The sequence below is a fragment of the Lepisma saccharinum genome, chromosome 5 (genome assembly GCF_977018435.1).
Source record: "Lepisma saccharinum chromosome 5, izLepSacc3.1, whole genome shotgun sequence".
Classification (NCBI taxonomy): Eukaryota; Metazoa; Arthropoda; class Insecta; order Zygentoma; family Lepismatidae; genus Lepisma; species Lepisma saccharinum.
This window is the reverse complement of record NC_139233.1, coordinates 36,631,822-36,650,923: the sequence shown is the minus strand read 5'-3', so window position 1 is coordinate 36,650,923 and position 19,102 is coordinate 36,631,822. Positions and strand designations below refer to the sequence as shown.

The window sequence follows — 19,102 nt, the reverse complement described above, 5'->3', positions numbered from 1 at the left end:
TTATGTGAAGTAAAATATATAAAAAAAACTTCCTTAAGGATTAAACTTTAAATGTATTCATACTAGGGCTGAGTTGATTCCACTTTGAATCAATACTGATACCAATGCTGATACTCTTATTGATGCCAATACTTGAAATTTGTAACAATTCAAAGATGTCCAGAATATATAAATTTTAATGTATAAGTTTTTTATTGAAAATATACCATAGAAACTTATGAGTTTTGCTTTAAAATATTCATAATTTCTAAACAAAAATACGTTAAGAGTATTAAATTTCGTCTACTTACGTGAGTGAGTATATATTCGTTGCAAACTACGTTTCGGAAGCTTTACTGCTTCCTTCTTCAGGTGGTCGTATTTTAGGCTCGGAACATCAAGCCACGTCGAAGAAGTGTCATGCGAGGATACTAGGTAAAAGGTTGGGGTTAAAACACTTCATGGTGTTTGATACATACAGATTTATGTGGCTGAAATAAAATTATGCCCTATGCCCACTATTTATTACGTGCTCTGCAAGCCCCATTTTCGGATCCCTTTCCTTGATATTCTTATCATGTTCTCCCCATCTAACACGCATGTTTCATAGAATCATGAAAAGGGAGGTTATCAAAAGAAGTAACAGTAAATTGGATAGGAACGTATACAAAACGGCACTTATTTGTGCAGGAAACAAATAAACTGCACCGAGACGACTGCAATTTGGATGATGTATGAATTAGCTTTTTTAAAAAATGGGACAATATGAATAACGAAAATGCCCTGATAGGATTCCATGTCACCTCTGAGGTAAAGAAAGCAACCAAAGTGGAACGTGAATTCTCCTTGGATTGGTGATGGAAGAAAAAAGGGGAGGGACCACTCGTGGGAGAGGAAGTACCTCACAACCCCATAGCGCGGTGCCAGCTACCCGCTCGCTTCACCTTGGCAAGGAGCTAGGGCTTCCAACGGTCACTTTTAATTTGTTTTTCATGAGTTTTAAGGGTTTTTAACAAAGGTAGTTTTAAATCTGTATGTGTCGAACACCATGAAGTGTTTTTAACCCCAACCTTTTACCTAGTATCGTCGCATGACACTTCTCCGACGTGTCTTGATGTTCCGAGCCTAAAATACAACCACCTGAAGAAGGAAGCAGTAAAGCTTCCGAAACATAGTTTGCAACGAATATATACTCACTGACGTAAGTAGACGAAATTTAATACTCTAATGTATTTTTGTTTATAAATAGTAATACGCACGTAACCAATATGCTATATATTCATAATTTCACATAAAGTAATGATTTAAAAAAAAAAGTAATCACAAAATCCATTTCTCACCACAATGTTGTTGCAGAATAATAAAGAAAATTTTGCATTGTTTAATTCCTGAGATATTTAGACTGCATAAAAGTGTTGCGAGTCATTTTTGTGAACCCCACTGAGATTTCTAGACTCCAAAAAAGTATAGGGTGATACTAATTCATTGGTATCAGTATTGGCTCAGTCCTAATTCATACAGATAGTATGTTCACTGTTCAAATTAAGCAACATGTTCCTATGGGGCTAAAGTATTATTATACACGTAATCTCCGTTCTCTTTAGAATTAAACGTGAAGTGAACACCAGCATGATTGAAAAAGGAGTGAAAGAAAGACTGCAACTGCGTAAGCTGTACGAGAAGAAAAAAGAAGAGTTGGTGGGTCAGTATGATGAGATAAGGTTGCAGTTGGAGGAAGAAAAGATGAAGGTAAAGTGTTTTTGTAGCTTCATATGTTTTTATATTGGTGTAACCAGTTATTTTCTTCTGGGGTAAGAGGTTCTGATACCCTTCAGAATTCATTTTGCTAAGTTGACACAAGGGATGTTTTGGCTAATTGCGATGATGAGGATGAGTGATGATGCGATTAAATTGATGAAGGGACACTCATAAAGAACACCCATATGCCTGGGTCGGGATTCGAACCCGGGACCATGTAGGTACGATTGTACATACAATATTTATCTGCATTCCTTATTTCTCACCTATGAACAAAAGTGCCAGTGTGATATATTGTTGCAATGCCAACAGGAATAAAAGCACTGAGTATATCGATTATAGTCGTACAACATACTGTTTCTCACTGTAAGAGCCTTCAGCATTTCTTAGTTATGAGTTAGGCTGAATAAATTATGCACCTTCAATTGAATGCTTACTGCTAAATGTGTATATGGCAGTTACCTGCTTTGCTGTGGTTTTTATTGTATACCAGTAGCTGGAACCCATTTTTTTTATTAATTTGCTGCAATATTTGTTATTTTTATTTCTTTTTTTAATACATACATGTTCTTTCTTTATTTTTATTTTTTTCAGAAATTCAACATGAAAAATTACAGATTATTTCAGTTAAATTCCGTTTGTGTAAATACAAGGTGGCTACTCACCAGGAATTCCTGAAATTCCAGGAATTATGCATGAATTATTAGCTCCAGGAATTATGTGTGGATTCTGCTTGAATTTTTCTCCGTAGACGTGAAAAAGTGCAACTTTTATTAATCCAAATCCCATTCAATTTATACATATTTATTAATGCCCTGAAACAAGTTTTTTACAGTTTAGCTTTTACTTTTATCAAGGAGGAAAAGATAGCTGTGTGAAAAATAAAACTGAATTTTCTCAAAATGTTTACTTTGTTATTGACCTTTGCTGAACAATATATCTGTCAAGCGGAAGATTATTGCAAGATAAGATATCTTGAAGTTGATTAGGTAAATTTGAAATTCTTATACAATTAACAATTTATTGTAGATTACTAAATCACGTAACATTTGTGACTTGTGTTTGTAGATACATTTCTAGTCTTCAGTATGCAAAATGGCAAATGTAAGCTAAGCACCTTAAATTAAATATATATACTGTTCAATTGAATTGAATTTGAATTTTTGGATACATTGAATTGCACAAACCTTTACATTGTTAATATTCTGTGTGTGTGTTGGGGGGGGGGGGGGTGTAGATGGTGAAGGCCGGTAATACGTAAGGTTGAAATAGAGAAAACAACATCTTGTAACCTTGAATTATTTTTGATAATAAAATTAAGTGCATTCCATGCTTCGTAATCTTTTACCGTTCAAAAGCTTCTGAAACACAAAAATTGCAGATGAATATGGCAGATATGCATTTATCTCCCAACCCCATTTCTAGGATGCATCAGAGTTTGGTGGATAGAGCTGGTACAAATGGAATTACAAAAGAAGTTCTACAACCTCTGACAATAAAGTTCTGTGAATGATCCTGAATATCAAAAGTAGACAAATTATTAATAAAACCTACCTTACTGTCCTTCGAAGTAGTCCCCTCCCATGGCTATGCACCGTTGAGAATGGCTGTACATGTCCTGAAAACTTTTAGGAAAGTCTTCTTTCGTCATGTTCCGTTGGATGTCCGGAATATCCTCAAATCTCTGACCTTTCAAAGCGATTTTGAGGCATGGGAAGAGAAAGAAATCTGGAGGATTCATATGTGGCAAGTATGGTGGATGGTCAATTTGCACCACCCCCTTCTTAGCCAGAAACTGTCGGACGATAGTGGTTGTCAAAGCGGAAAAATCACGCATCAAGACAATGCTCATCACTTTCTTTGACAGTGATTGCATGATCCACAAGGAATTCCTACCGGAGGGAACAACAATGAATGCTACTAGGTATGTTGAAATTCTGGGGCATTTCATGAAACGGGTACGACCTCAGTACTCACAACAAGGTTCATGGTTTCTCGTACATGACAATGCTCGCCCTCACACAGCCACAGGGTCTTGAACATCATCCCGAAAGAAGACTTTTCTAAAAGTTTCCAGGACATGAACAGCTGTTCTCAACAGTGCATAGCAATGGGAGGGGACTACTTCGAATGACAGTAAGGTAGGTTTCATTAAGAATCTGGTGAGATTTGAGGAAATACTGTATGTAGGACACTATGTTGTATTGAAGTTGTTCAAAGCATGGGGAAGATGCAAGAAAGGACTACTGTTGAGTTTTTTTGGCTCTAAATCATTTTATGGGTCAGATCAAGTGAAAAGTTTTCATGTGTTTCCATCTCGTGGAATCAACAAAATGAAATTTGTAAATTAATCAGAGAAAACAGAATTGATTAACAGGAGACTAGATAGGGGATAACGTTGAAATGTAGCAACAAAGAATGCATGAGTCTGCTCACTTTATTTTTTGAAAGATGATAATATATTACCATGAAAGTAAAATTTCAATTTGTACTTCATAAATAAAACTTTTTTTTTTCGAAAAGTCATGAAGTGTCTTGCCAAATGCATCCAGATAAACAATGTATTATGTATGAAATTTGGATCAGGCGCAAGTCTAAGTGCGAAAATGAATAGTTTGACATTGAATTAATGTTTGAAATGCAACCAGAATAAGAAAATTGACATCCTAATATTGCTATTTTATTTAGTACTATGTCCTTTTTCAGTGAAGATAGCCTGGTCATGAAATTGTGAATTCTATTATTATTAAACCAGCCTGCCTATTTGGAAGAAGAACTGCAACAATATGTTCACAATTTTCTCCTGCCCAACTTTTCAATGAGTGATTGATTGATTTGGCATATTTTATTTTGCTTTTCTGCCACTTTTGGCTAATTGCGAAGATGAAGATGAGTGATGATATGATGAAATGAATGAAAGGACAGTTACAAAGAACACCCATGCCCAGGCTGGGATTTGAACCCAGGACACCCCCCCCCCTTCCCCTGTGCTTTTTGAGTACAGGTCAATTGCTTTATTTTCAAATCATTTCCGAGAGCTTCAGTTGCCACATGAGGTGCAGATGATACAGCACTGCTTTGAAGGACCACTGCATATATATATAAATATATATAATATTACTTTCGTCTGCATTTTCTGTGTTATTTTTGCCTATCATAAATGCTTCATTATCAGCACAGTTCCACCTTTGTTATAGTTCCTGGTATTCACATCGTATTCTCAATATTTAAAAATATCACGTAACTTCAACGTTTCTTCTAGGGATGTGCCGAAGCCGATTACAGATGTATGAAAATCGGCCGAAATTGACACATCGGCATCAGTATCGCAATCGGCAAAAATCTGATATTTAAACCGGTACAGATTATACTAGAGTTTTATCTTCTAATAAGTTTTATATTCTAGTCTTGTAAGATTTATTGAAAATTTGGTTATGATTCGTCATTATTGTAGAGTTTTTGTAATAAAATTATTGCAAACTCTCATTCAGAGGATCAACCTAACAATAAATCGGAAATAAAACAGTACATTGCTGAACCAGGATCTGCTGTTGTATTGGAAATTCAAAAATGAATATTCAAACCTGAACCAAGTCCTGAGAAAATACTTGGGCATACCTGCTGCATCAGTATTCAGTGATTGAGTGTTCAGTGTTGCTGAACAGATTTGCGATAAGAGAAAAAGTAGGTTACTTCCTGAAGTGCTTCCAAATCTCATATTTCTGAAGTTGAATCTTGCCGAACAGGAATTCATTTTGCATATCAAAGAACTGCTTGTGTGCTAATGTTAAATATCTAGATTCACATAACCTTTTGTAGATGCAAATGTACATTCGCATCTCTTGAGAATATATATGTATATACATATGATATGCAATAGAAATGTACATACCAAATTTATTTTTGTCATGCAAAAAATAATATCCCATTTCTGTTTAATAATCTTATGTATCGGAATCTGTTAAATATCGGCATCGGTTCCAAAAATTATCGGTGAGTACATCAGCATCGGTAAATTTTCAGCTTCGTCACATCCCTAGTTTCTTCCATAATAGCCATGACCACATGTTAGTACTATCTACTACTAACTGAACGAGTGAACATAAGCAACGGATCTATTCAAGCAACGGATCTATTCTACATACAGCAGCCATATTGGAAGGGATACTAGCACTCAGATGGTAATTTAATCGAGAATTATGATCAATAATTGTGACACTCCTTGTATATACCACATTTGAACCCAAAATTCATTCTATTTTGCACCAAAAATTTATAAACGAGAAGGGGTGTTTCGAATCAATAAATTGTTTACCAGGCATGGGTGTTCAGTAATTAATATGACAACATCTAAAAAGAACCCTGAAAGACACCTTACATGTGTACCAGATCAAATATGAGGAGGTCATACCCATACGATTCAGATCTGGCCGAAAATCATAGACGATTAAGTTCTGTGGTGTTCGGTCTTGAGTTTCAAGCCAGCTGTTAATTATATTTGTTGTTGTACATAAGAAAATCAGGATACGTGAAATGTTGGAAGGAAATATTTAATAGAGGTCTTTCATATTTACAATGCCTCACAGCACATCACCGCTCACCTTCACCACTTGTGCTGTTGATAAGTGAATCACTTACCCATAGTGCACTGGGTAAAGACAGCAGACTAACGCAGGCTGCTGATGGTGAGCGTTGTGCACAAAACAATGAACTAAACTATCAAGCACAGCACATAAAATGAAACTTTAAGTACAGTATCCAAACTTGTTCAAGTGAGGAGAAAGTCTTTTTCCCTCCAATATGTAAAAATGCTGATGAGAGAGTGTTCTCTTGAAGCATCTTGTGGCTCTAAGCTATGCACGGAAACTGTTTTTGAAGTGTCTCCCTGCGATGTACCTCAAACTGTCCTTTTTACACGGTTTTTCTCCTGAGCTTTCTCCATCTCGTCACACTCGATGGGGGGGGGGGGAATCTTTCCATCTTATTGGTCAGTGTGATTAAGCCCCGCCCACTTGTTGGCACTGGGGATTGATGAGAGAAGGGATGATAGCCTTGCATGGATACACAACGGAGCCTTGTTCGAGGGCTGATCTGGAGAATAAAGAAGTATCTGGCTCTAATTAAATTAAGTCATTCACAAGTTCACTGCGAGCACTTCACTTTGACACACGATTAACTTATGTGCCTTGTGGCAGTCTTAATTCCAGTTGCGGAAAGAAATTTTCTCGAGCGAGGTCGGGGTTCATCATCCAGCACTTTTTCTGTTGTCACCTTACTGTCAAGGGGCCAGACTGGCTAGCGGGCTTGTGGAAATTATGTCTTCTTCTCAGCTCGTGATATGTGCTGAGATGCCAGTTCTGTTTAGGTCTGCTTGCTCCGGGAGGGTTGGTTCTTATCACTGGAACAGAGGTAGTCATTGTCTTTACGAGTCTGTAAGTAGGACTCTCAACGCCTCGGAGACATTCAGCTTTAAGGGAACAGAGCACTCCTTGTCCTCAAAGTTTACGATAAAGTTGAGAGTCGTGTTCCAGCAGGATTTGGTTGGATATATATAAATTACGCTTCTGGAGCTCGGTGGATTAATGGTCCTCCTCTAAATTCTTAACCTTCCACCCTCTGCAGAGCACGAAATTTTATGGTGACTGGTTCAAATGAATATGAAGGGCGATCACAGTTTATTGCGGGACCATACTGTTCCCCATATCAGAGAGTGGGTTCATTGGTTAAATGTAAGCCTGGTTTCGTGGGAAAGTAGTTTGCCGGATAGAGACAGTTGTGTTGTTTTCAGAGAGCAAGAAAAAATCTCTGGGAAGACCGAGCTGGTAATTGTAAGTCGGTCATAAATTTTATCAATTTTTTTTGCCACAAACATGTGTGTTGATTATCATTCACTTCTATGTCGAATCACTTTCATAAGAACCTTTGCACCTAGTTAGCAAGCATATTAAGTGTACTTTATCCTCACTACAGTTGAATGTTGATTTTATGATTTTCAGGTGATCAAGGTGTAAAGAAAATCTGGGAACTCAAAATTGAGGTTCCACTGTGTATATATATTTTGTGTGTGTGTGTGATAATTGTACACTTTGAAAAACTAACAAATTTAATTTGTGTTGTTATTATTTTTAGTCTTATGAGCTTATTACCAAAGAATACGAGCAAGGGAAGCAGTTACCTTCGTCAAACACTGCAGTAGATGATTCCCAGATGCCGTCTACTTCAAGTGGCACAGCTGAGGACAGTCAGGTGCCATCTGTGTCAAGTCCAGCGACAGACGATCCTCAATCACCATCATCACCAAATGCAGCAGGTGACAGTGCTGTTCAGTGACATCTGCAGGACGATCAGCGAGACGATCGAGGTATTTTTTTTCTTTTCTTTAGCTATCCTTGTAGTTTGCCTATACCATTTATGGTTAGAACTTCTTTATTCACTCCATATTTTCATGCAAAAACGTAATGTTGTAACCAAACGAAGGATTTATATCCATAATAATGCACATATTAGAAATTACAAGTTAATGAGTACGGAAATAACAATAATATGATAGTGCCATATATACACCAATGCCTGTGATTGGCACAGTATCAGAAAGTATTGGCTGTATTTTATTTACTTACACAGGCTGAGATCGAGAATGTGTGGGACCCTACCAAACACGGTCTCAAAATGCATTCTAACTTCCCTACAAGAATTCGTAATGACGTAAGAGTTGTACATAAAAATTCAATGTTTTAAACTGTACGTATGGAATGGCATTATTAGACTGCAGAAAAACACCAGTAATGCTGGAAATATAATGCGCAGATTTTACGACATATTATAAATAGCACACATACATATGTTATTCACATCAAGACAATTATAAGAGTTCGTTGATTTAGGTCACAAAGAACATACACGTCCAGGTTGGGACTTGAACGTGAAAAAGTCCACCACTTAATACATTCACCCACTGAGGTGGCCAAAAGAATTAATAAACTTATGTAATTAATAAACATAAAAGTGGAACCATAACCAAAAAGAGAGGATCCAGTAATGATCATATATCTTACAGATTCCACCGTATTTCTGAGAATGAGCCTTGCTTCTTGTTTATATCTCTTGCAGATGATGGTGCTGTTGACGAGATTGAGGAAGAGGAGGAAAAGGAAGATTCTAGCATTTGGTGGAAAATGTGTTGTTGAACAAGTCTGTCATGTGATCAGTATTAATTCTACAGAGTCATGTCAGAAGATGAAAGCAACATCTTTGAAACGTAGCAGTTTCTTATCGGCACTGATTTTATACTCTGGATGTGATAACAAATGTTTTTGTTTGTAAGCATCTAGGAATTTACGTTGCCCTGCGTGTTTCTCAGTTTGGCAAGTCTTCCATGCAGTGTAGCTGTATTGCTTTGCTTATTTTTTGAGAAAGGAATTTGTTTCTCTTTGAAGCAAGAGAGAGGGAGGAGGGAGAAATGGATAGGGTTAATTTGTGCAAAATACAGGTACAGAAATTAGCTATAATGAGCGATTTGACTTGCATTGCCAATTTGCACACATATTTATGTTATTTTTAATTATATTTTTAAAAAAATTTGCATTGACAACTCTTCTGTCCGACATGTAGAAACGTGCCATGAACTCCTCTATTTTACTGGACATGTTTTTGTTACTTGAATAAGGTAATAAGTCATATAAATAGTGGATTTTTTTTTGAGACTGACTATTATTTATTCTAGCACCAATGTTAGTTTCTTTTTATTGCACAGTTAGTACATATCAGTATGTATAAATTATGTTATGCTTGGTGCACACAAGTGCACTGTTTAAGTGAAATTTATTTCTCTGCACTGCAAATGAGAAGATGGAATGATAGGCTGTGATGAAAAATATTTTCTTCCAATGTTTCTCCCTTTGATCAATATTTTCCTTTTGAATGTTGAGTGTGAAATTTCCCACGAGTTATTCTTGTCTGTTATGTGGGTGAATGTTTTTATTTAAATGTATATGACTTCCGATGTTGTTTTCAGTTCTTTAATAACATTATATTTGGAAACAAATAAGAAAGAAAAAGACAACTTTTGTTTTTGTGGAAAATGCAGCATGTGCAATCAGCTGCCGAGGTTAGCTTATGTAGTCTGCTCAAGAAAAGCTGGGGTTTGTGACACAGCTGTGATATGTTTTCACGCATGTATAAAAAATGAAACAAAAAAATCAGAACAGATTTATTTGACACCATGTGGTACATGCTGTATGTCTGGTTTAAGGAATGACAGATTTTAGTGGTTTGGTCTGAATTGACCTATTTTTTCTGAGTTAACTATGTTGGCCTAGTTTGCCCAGAGAAAGCACATTCAAAGTATATTTTTTAATAAACTCGATTATTGTATAGGTACTTTTTTCCTCAACATGTAATTTCATTTTTAAATGTTCGCGATGAGTAAGGTAAGTACATAAGTCTATCCTCTCTCGTTGTCTCCATAAATGAAGTTTCTAGTTGTTATCTGCAAATAATGTTGTTTATAAACACAAAATGGTATGTGTTGTTCTTTGTTGTTTCTGATGTGTCAAATAGGACTACGGAAAATAATTCTAAATAAATGTATTTAATTGTTGTATCCTGTAAATTTTCACTTTAGGTGTTGCATGCTGTGTATGTCCTTACTTTTATATTATGGTAGAATTTCAGTGTTGCATCAGTGTATTTTTCCCAAATTTATATTTGTTCTTTTTTTTTAGAGCAGAATATGTTTTTTTTAGGTATATATGAAATGAGTGGATGGTAGTTCTTTGTGTGATATAAACATTATGGTGTTACTGTTTAAGACCTCTCTTACTTCCCTTGAAAAGAGAGGAAATTAATATTAAGGTAATTATTGATAAGATATGAACTGAAGGAACAGAATGTGGTTTAGAAGGGAATGCAAATTTGCACCAGTTTCTTTTTATGTACTATGTTATTGTAGTGGATTATTTTAAACACCAAAATGTGTTCTGATTTACGCTTACACTGTATGAAATGTTTGTTGCGAGTCAAGACTCTGAATAGACTGTTCCCTGGCTTTAGCATTTGGATTGCATAATGTAATTTGAGAATGTTCTTCACCTCTTGATCATATTTGATTGCATTTTTCATTATATATTGATTGTACGTATTTATTGCCATCTTTATATGATTGGGCAATGGATAGTCAATTTATAGGTTTTGATTTTCCATTGTGGAAACACAATAAATATGCACCATAAGAATATGTGTGCTTATAGACAAAATCCTCTGATATATATATATATATATATATATTAGGGCTAAATTGATACCAATACCAGTGCCATTACCCATACTGATTTCCTCTGACACTGATACTCGAAAATTGTAACAGTTCAAAGTAGTTCATTGTGTTTATAAGTTGTAATCTATAAGTTTTCCATTGGAACTATAGCATATTAGTCTACCAGAGTTTTCCTTTAATTGTATTTGTTTGAAATCAAGCTGCACATTTTTGTGGGTTTTGGATGTTGCAAAAATACCGGTATTGATAAAATCTGCTCTTATTAAAATTTTCTTCCCAATATTTTGGGCCTCACTAGTGGCATAATTGTAATGTCGCCTTGTAATTAAGGGATCCCTGGTTCAATACCTGGTGGAGGAACATAGTGGTTTAAGCAGTAGGCCCGCTCTCGATTAGCCTAACTGTGCAGAGAGAGGACTTGAAAATCAAAAATTCAATCTCAGTTCAATTCAAACATTTCACAACAGCGAAGTATGAAGGGGAAACAAAGGAAGGTTTGTTCTTATACTCTTGGCAGTAAAGAGGTGGTCAGTGAATCAGCTTTTGTAAAGTGCACATTAAATGGACATTAAACATAGAGAGACAAAAGCTTCACTCATATGATGCAGAATTTAAACGTCAACGATTTACTGAGTGAAGTGTCCATTCGTCATTGGCGACATCAACAGCAGCAGTTATTTACTACAGTATTGTTCTTTTAAAGTACTGGTATTGCTGTGCATCTTTAATTGGAAGTATTTATTTTTCTTCTCAAAAGTTGAACCATTAATTAAGGTGCACTATACATTCGATGGCATCTTTGATTTGAAGAAATACAGTAAAATAGAATTTCGCGTGGGATAATAATTTAATCACAAAATCCATTGATCTCCTATCCTGGAGCCCTACCCTCACTTTAAAGCTGATTCAGATGTACAGCAAATACTCGTAGTTTTTTTTTCTTTTCGGGGGCTTAGCTGATATAATGTCAATTTATTGGTTTCAGAATGTGTCAGTTGGAATATATTCGCCAATAGTGACCAATATTTTTTGTTAAGGTTTGGTGTCTCACAGGCTCTGCAAAAAATGCAACGTGACACTTTTGAAAGAGTAAATGTCCCAGACATCATGCAATTCGCATTGGATTTTCAATTAATGGTGCCATTCTATGTTCTGGTGTAATTCTTTGAATATTTTAATGCAAAGCTTCAATAAATTGCAATGGAAAACATTGAATCAAATGTTCTTAATGACTTTTTGGTACAGTATTCAACCATCAGCTTACTCCCTATATGTATCACATTTTTACCTGTTGCCATACCGAAGAGTACTCGTGTAGGGCAGGCATGGTCAACTCACCATACTTGTGGAAGAGCTCTATATGCACGTATGGACTAGAATGAACAGCGGTGCCGTAGAATTATAAGAGTAACAGATAGGAGGGAGTGAGCAAGGCAGTGTGGTGTTGTAATCATGGATGAAGAAACAGGAGATTGTTCTCTGGAAAGGATGGTGCATTCCACTGCAATATTTTTCACCTCCCAATACAATCAGCTCCACGACGCCTTGTTTGCTGTTTCCTGGCTTTGTAGGCAAGAAACGTACACTACATGGAATGCTTGCTGGCCTTTACAAGTGCAAGTGAGGACCTCCCCAATGGCATAGTGGCAACGTCGTCGCCATGTAATCAAGGGGTCCTGGGTTTGAGACCCAGTGGAGGCACATACAGTGGTTCGGATCCCACTTTAAACTGTAGGTCCAGTCCCGATTAGCCTTTCTGTGCATAAAGTGGACTTAAAACAACAATTCACATTCACAAGTGCAAGTGAGATACCCAAGCCTCTTTATGCAGTTGCCATGCTTTATTTCATAACCCAACGCTGCATGCTAATGCTTATATCGGAGGGAGTGGTTCTATAGGCAAACATTCCAGTTATGATGAACCTATATTTGACAGCAATCCAAGTGTTTTAGCAAGGGTACGTCTCATGTTAGAATCGGTGATGCCCATATGATCTGAGTTTATGTATACCTGTTTACCACTTTTATAAATTCTATGTGAAATGAATACATTATTTGGATATTAATTTTATCTCCCGTATTTGTTTACCATGGAAATGACAAAACGTTTTTTTGCCTATAGAATTAGATATTATTAAGTGTTGTTTTATTGGCTTTTATTATAATAGTGCATTTGCAATTTAATGTAACAATGCTCTTTGTTACTGTTGTTATGTATTGATGGAAAGTAGCAGTTGGATAATTTTGCAATAATAATTGGACCTGTGTGTGAGTGCGTGGGTGGGTAAAAACAGAGTAGGATGTGCAAAATTTGTAATTACCAGATAATTACAAATTCCTTACAATCAAATACATTATTTTTGAAAAGAAAGTATCATAGAAAATATTCAGTAGGAAAATCTTGAAACAAAGTTATACAATAGAAAGAATAACAGCATTATCTTGTAAATTTTGCATAAAAAAAACTGATGTAAAGGTAATTTGTTTTCCAGAAGAAAAAATAAGAGCATGGAAATTTTAAATTTAGCTACAACTGCAATTTTTATTTAGTAAGTCCTATTTTAAGGTTGCATAGTTCAGTTTTATGATCGTAAAACAAAGAATGTTAATTTAATTGAAAGTAAAATGCAAGTAAATTAATTGTTGCAGATATTTCAAAAATATAATTTCAGTTTAAAAATTTCAATCTTTTCCCATGCTTTAGTTTGTTACTGTAATGTTTTATACTGCTTTCATACTTGCAAATTTCATGCGAGTGAAAACTTTTATTTACTATGTCACATTTCTGTACGTACATCAGAAGCAGTTAAAAACAAGCATACAGCACTGTTAGCCTTTGCAAATCTGTCAGCACATGTTCAGTGTAAGTAAAAAAGCTATTCTTAAGTTTAACTGTACTATTTTGCTTTGGAGATTTATGTAAAGCATTTGATATTGTACCTGATGGTAAAGCAGATAAGCAGAATTTGTAATACATGCTGAAAGAGAGTGTAATGTATGTGCCATAATATACATGACCTTGCTTTCCAGGCAGTGCACACTGTAAGGAGCAGACTGTACTTGAAACACTTTCAATTTTTTTTTTCATCATTGTCAAGTTCATATATTAAGGTGCTTCCACACATTTTGACTCAAGCACCTGTTTTTTTCTTTTTTCCGCAAGAAATATGTTCCATTTTGCATATCCGCATTGACATTCTAAATTTTGAATAATTCCTCATATATAGGGCCATATATTTATGGTGAATGAAAGATCAAGATTCTGTACAAAACTTGGGCACATTTCAGGATCAAAAACAGTATATAAAAGTACATTTCGGTGTTAAGATGGTGAATATGTTCTCGGTTTCATTTAAAGACTATACTTGTGGCATAAAATAAACATTTCCTTTCTAACAATATCAGAGCATTAATTTATTCATAAGGAAGGAGCCCAGTATTTTTCTTCTCACATTCTTACAACAGAATTAACCAATTTTGCATAGTTTTGTCTAATTCACAGGATATTTGAGACTTCAGAAAGTATCGTGTTGGTAAATAAACTAAATTTCATGTTTAAGTTAATTTCGTATTTTGCTGTTCATTTTGTACTATTTTGTGACAAAACATGGTAGAAAAACATATTTTGTGTTTTCGTCAAATAGTAAATATGCATGTCTCTACTCATAGGGTATTCAATAAAATACTTGTGTTGATTGCTGGTGATAATACCTAGATTATTTTGTGCTAAAATAGAAACTGATTTGATAAACTATTACAAAAGTAACTAAACAACAACAACAAATACATGAAAATTATCTTGAATGCTCTAGTTCTTATTGTTCTTAAACTTGAGGATAATTAGGAAAACTGGTTTGAACATGCTTCACTTGTTTTATAGTAATTTGTTTATTCTTTACGCTGTAAACTGCCTGCAAAGTAAATACAATGCAATAGTACAAGAGATTAAAATACAATAAAATAAAAAATACAGTACACCCCGCATGGTGAGAGAACCAAACTATACTTTTTCAAGTGCAAAAAACAGTGGTGCCACATGCCTGATTTTTGCCCACTCATATGTCAACATGCACCCTTGGCTTGCCTCTGGAGAGGCACAGAATGGAAGACCCATTCATTTGCTAACCAGTGATGACTGTTAGGTTTAGCTGTGCAGTGGACCCTGAACTGTTGCTCCGAGGCATAAGTTTGTCAATGCAGTAAACCACAAGTGTTTCTTGTCACCACAACCAACCTGACTTGTTCATATGTTTCTCCTCGCTCTTCTGTGCAAGAGCCAAAAATAAAATTCCAACTTGGTTTGTGCATTGTACGGGGAATAATTATGTGGAAAAAATATTGAATTAGTTTAACATGCAAACTTATTGGAAATAGGCATAATAATGTACAAATTACAGAGGTTTTCAGGCTGCATATCAAACCGATAAATGTATTTTTTGTCAGTGCTACTTTGTAATGCGAGAGTTTAGCATCAGCTGACAATTGTTACTGGTTTATGATGTTTGTTTGCAACCCTCTATAGTCCGTTTATAGTGCAAAAGAAAGTTTTATGTTATATTTGTATACAGTTATCTGAATTTTGCATGTGATATATTTGAAGTACAATATTTAGTTCATATTCAAAGTTACAAGCTTAAGATAGAATTCTATCGTGGACCTGGAATATCAAAGTGGTAATTATTGCTGTTAGTATATCTCTGCTTCTTCCATATCAGCATGCTGCATATTACTAGTAATGGTAGTGCTACACTTTATTATGAGCATGAGATGAAGTATAGAAGAAAATTGCTGTGTGCATTTATGCACCAAAGTGTACTAAAACAGGGTTGATTTTGTCCATTGGTCAAACTTCTGGAGCACCAGCATAGCTTGTTCTACCATCTCCAACACTTCAATTCTATTGAAGAACTAGTTTTAAACATGTGTTCCTGAGATTGTGTTCTTTGCTGAACTTAAAAAAATTATCTGAGGGCAGGCATTTTTTGTTCGTTTGAGGACACGGGAGCACAATGAGCCCCATTGCCATTGTTATCTGGCTTTGTAGGACCCTACACATTCTTGATCTCAGCATAATAGGGGCGATGTGATCAGCTCAGCACCAAACTTTGATTGCCTTCACTCCACCAAGTTGCCTCCAGTTTCCCACTCATTAGAAGCTGGGGGAGCCTCAGAGCTGCTTTACACACAAACTTTGTTGGTAAAATTACCACCAGATGCAGTACCAACTGGACCACTGTAGATATGTTCTTGATATATATCTTTTAGCAGGAATACATTTGTTTTGCACAAGATAATAACAAAAGTGATTAAAATGTCAGAAAAACATAAAATATTTATGCAGCATCAAACTTAAATTTCGCTGTAGAATATGTAGAAAAGGTTTTTTTTATCTCTTACTCAATTTTTTCATGCAATTTTCTTATCAATGCTTCGTCAAAAATGAAAGATTATTTCGTAATAAATGAATTTTTTTTTTTTAAGTATTGCATGCTTTATAATTAAAACATGTAACAGTCTTTGCTTTCAGCTAACCTTGGCTCAATGCTTTTAGCAACCATAGTGCCTTTTTTGTTTCCTAGTATGAGATGTGTGTTCTCTCTTCAAGGCAAATAAAGGAAAATTATTATGCAACATGGCTGTGAGCAGGTGGTGAGCACTTGTTGACAACCGAGACTTGTATAAGTACAATCACAATTTTCATCCTCTGTATATCGTTGAGCTGCAGTTTCTGAGTTATCATTTTTATTGCATGGCAATTGCTCCGTTACATGTGATTCTTTTATGATTGGGTAGGTTAAGTTGTTTTGAACCATTTATATGGAGGATTAGCCACATGAAAAGTCAGATTCCTGCTCCAAAACTATAAATAACAGGTAGTTTTTGCATAGCGTGAATCATAATTGTGCCCAAGCCAGTATTAATGCCAAAGAATCAATATCGGCTGATACCAGGGGGATTGGCATTAGAAAGTGTCAGAATTTAACCTGCGGAATCTGGCAACATTGCCACACAACCCTTTTGTGGAGTCTAAATATCCTGAAATTATGCAAAATGCAGAATTTTCATTATTTTTGCAACGACTTTGTAGGGAGAAATAGATTTTTTTATTAAATGAAAATCTAGGGAATTATGAATATTTTTAAATAAAATGTGGTTAGATTGATATGTATAGTTCCAGTGGAAGACTTATGTATTCAAATTTATACGTACTTTGAATCGCTACAATTTTCAGCTATCAGTTTGAATCGTTAAGAGTATTGACTCAGTCACTGTTCCCTTTACATTTATTTATTATTATATCCAAAATAAGTACATACTTACTTATCTACAAATCTAATCAGCTTTTCCTCATAATTGTGTGCATTGCTTGGTTCTATCACTAAGTGCTACTAATCTGCTTTGTTCAGTTAGCCCATCATCTACCACTGATCCCTTCGTAGGAATATATTTTGGAAAATATATTTCTCCCTTGATAAGTATATTTAACAGTTGTTATATCAAATGCACGTCTTAGAGAACATCACCAATTTTGACTAATTTCATATTCTATATGGTTGGTTTTAAAATAATATGACCTTAGTTTTTTGTTGTTTTTTTTAAATCAATTTTTATAAGTGAAATTTTTTATATTTTTTGGAACCTACCAAGTCTCTTTCCATATTTCCATTAGTTTGCACATTTTTTTAAAAAAAAGATCTAGTAAGATGACCTTATGTTCATTGGATAATTACCATGTAACAAACACTCTACTACTAATACAAGGGAAAATTTCAGAGGCTACTCATTGAAACATGTGAAAAGCATTTCAGCCTTTTTTATTCAGAGTGATTTTTTGCACTACAGAATTTGAAATCCGTGAAGTTCGTAACACTTGACATGGGTGCCATCTCTTAAATGTAACAATGTCTTTCTTTCCCATTTTTTCAACTTTTCAAAACTCTTTAATCACCTTACTCCTAAAAACACTAAGTTGCTGACCAAGGCAGATTTATTAAGAAATAAAAACACTTAACAAGTAAAGTTTCAACCCTGTATCAGGGTCTTCTGATACTGTATTTTCTCATTTTAGTTTAGTTCTTCGTCTGAGGTAGACCGTGATACAGGGTTGAAATGTTACTTGTTAAGTGTTTTTATTTCTTAATAAATCTACCTTGGTCAGCAACTTAGTGTTTTTAATATTGAAACAAGGCTTAATTATATTACCTTACTCCTATTTGAAATTCTTTAATTTCATCTCTTTCAATACTGATGGTACATGCTATTAAAATGTTAAGGTCGTTTAACAAAATAGGGGCAGTCCGGATAAAGTTGTTATTATGGAATCATTAAAGCATGCCCTAAAATTCCCGTTTGACAGAAGCAATACACAAGATTTTTTTTTCAGTATGGGTGAAAGTTGTGGGAATTTCAGGGTGTTTTTAGATAAATTCCCAACAATAGCAATTTACTTGAGATGTAAATCCATTTATATTCTCCAAGTTCATTACATCATGGCTTAAACTGGACATTGTGTTAACTGCTGTGTGCTGGTTGTTCCTCGTTAAAATGGCTGAAGCGAATCTCTTCAAGTTCCTTCTTGACTAAGGTTTTCCGTATATGTATATGCAACATAAATAAATTTTATGTCATCTTCCGCCTGCCATTTCTCTGTTATTTTCATTAACCATTGCAGTTTTATTCATTATGCAGTCAGGTAATCCTTTCCAGTATGAATTGGTAGTAAGAAACATTGTTGACCTGTGTAGGTGATTTGTGAGTACGGCTGAAATTATCCAAATACACACAACATATTTACTTGCGCTATTTGTTACTTGGTTGAATCACGGTCTGATAAATCTGGTGCATGAAAAAGTAAGCAAATCAGAAGTTGCTTTTTTCATCTTCATATGATGTAATGGCTGAGCCTGTCGTAAAGTTTTGCTGATCTTGTTCTTATCCCAAGCATTAAAGTTGGAAGTTATTGTTTTATTACGTATGCATTGTACACCCTGTTCAGATAAATTGGTACTTTTTAACCCTATTGTCTGAACAGGGGTGTATATTAAAATTATGGTACAATATCACACGCAAAAACATGGTGCGGTAGAGAAA

At 35.1% G+C, this 19,102-nt stretch overlaps 1 protein-coding gene across 1 annotated transcript in view; it reads left to right on the top strand.

Moving 5' to 3' along the window:
• Positions 1 to 17,605, top strand: part of Plc21C (Phospholipase C at 21C) — a 104,588-nt gene extending 86,983 nt beyond the window's left edge. The window contains exons 23-25 of the mRNA XM_083122433.1: positions 1,584 to 1,728; positions 7,867 to 8,098; positions 8,848 to 17,605. Of these exons, the coding sequence (XP_082978559.1) occupies positions 1,584 to 1,728; positions 7,867 to 8,067 (346 nt within the window). The 3' untranslated portion in view covers positions 8,068 to 8,098; positions 8,848 to 17,605. The remainder of the gene's footprint in view (positions 1 to 1,583; positions 1,729 to 7,866; positions 8,099 to 8,847) is intronic.
• The last annotated feature ends 1,497 nt before the right edge of the window (positions 17,606 to 19,102 follow it).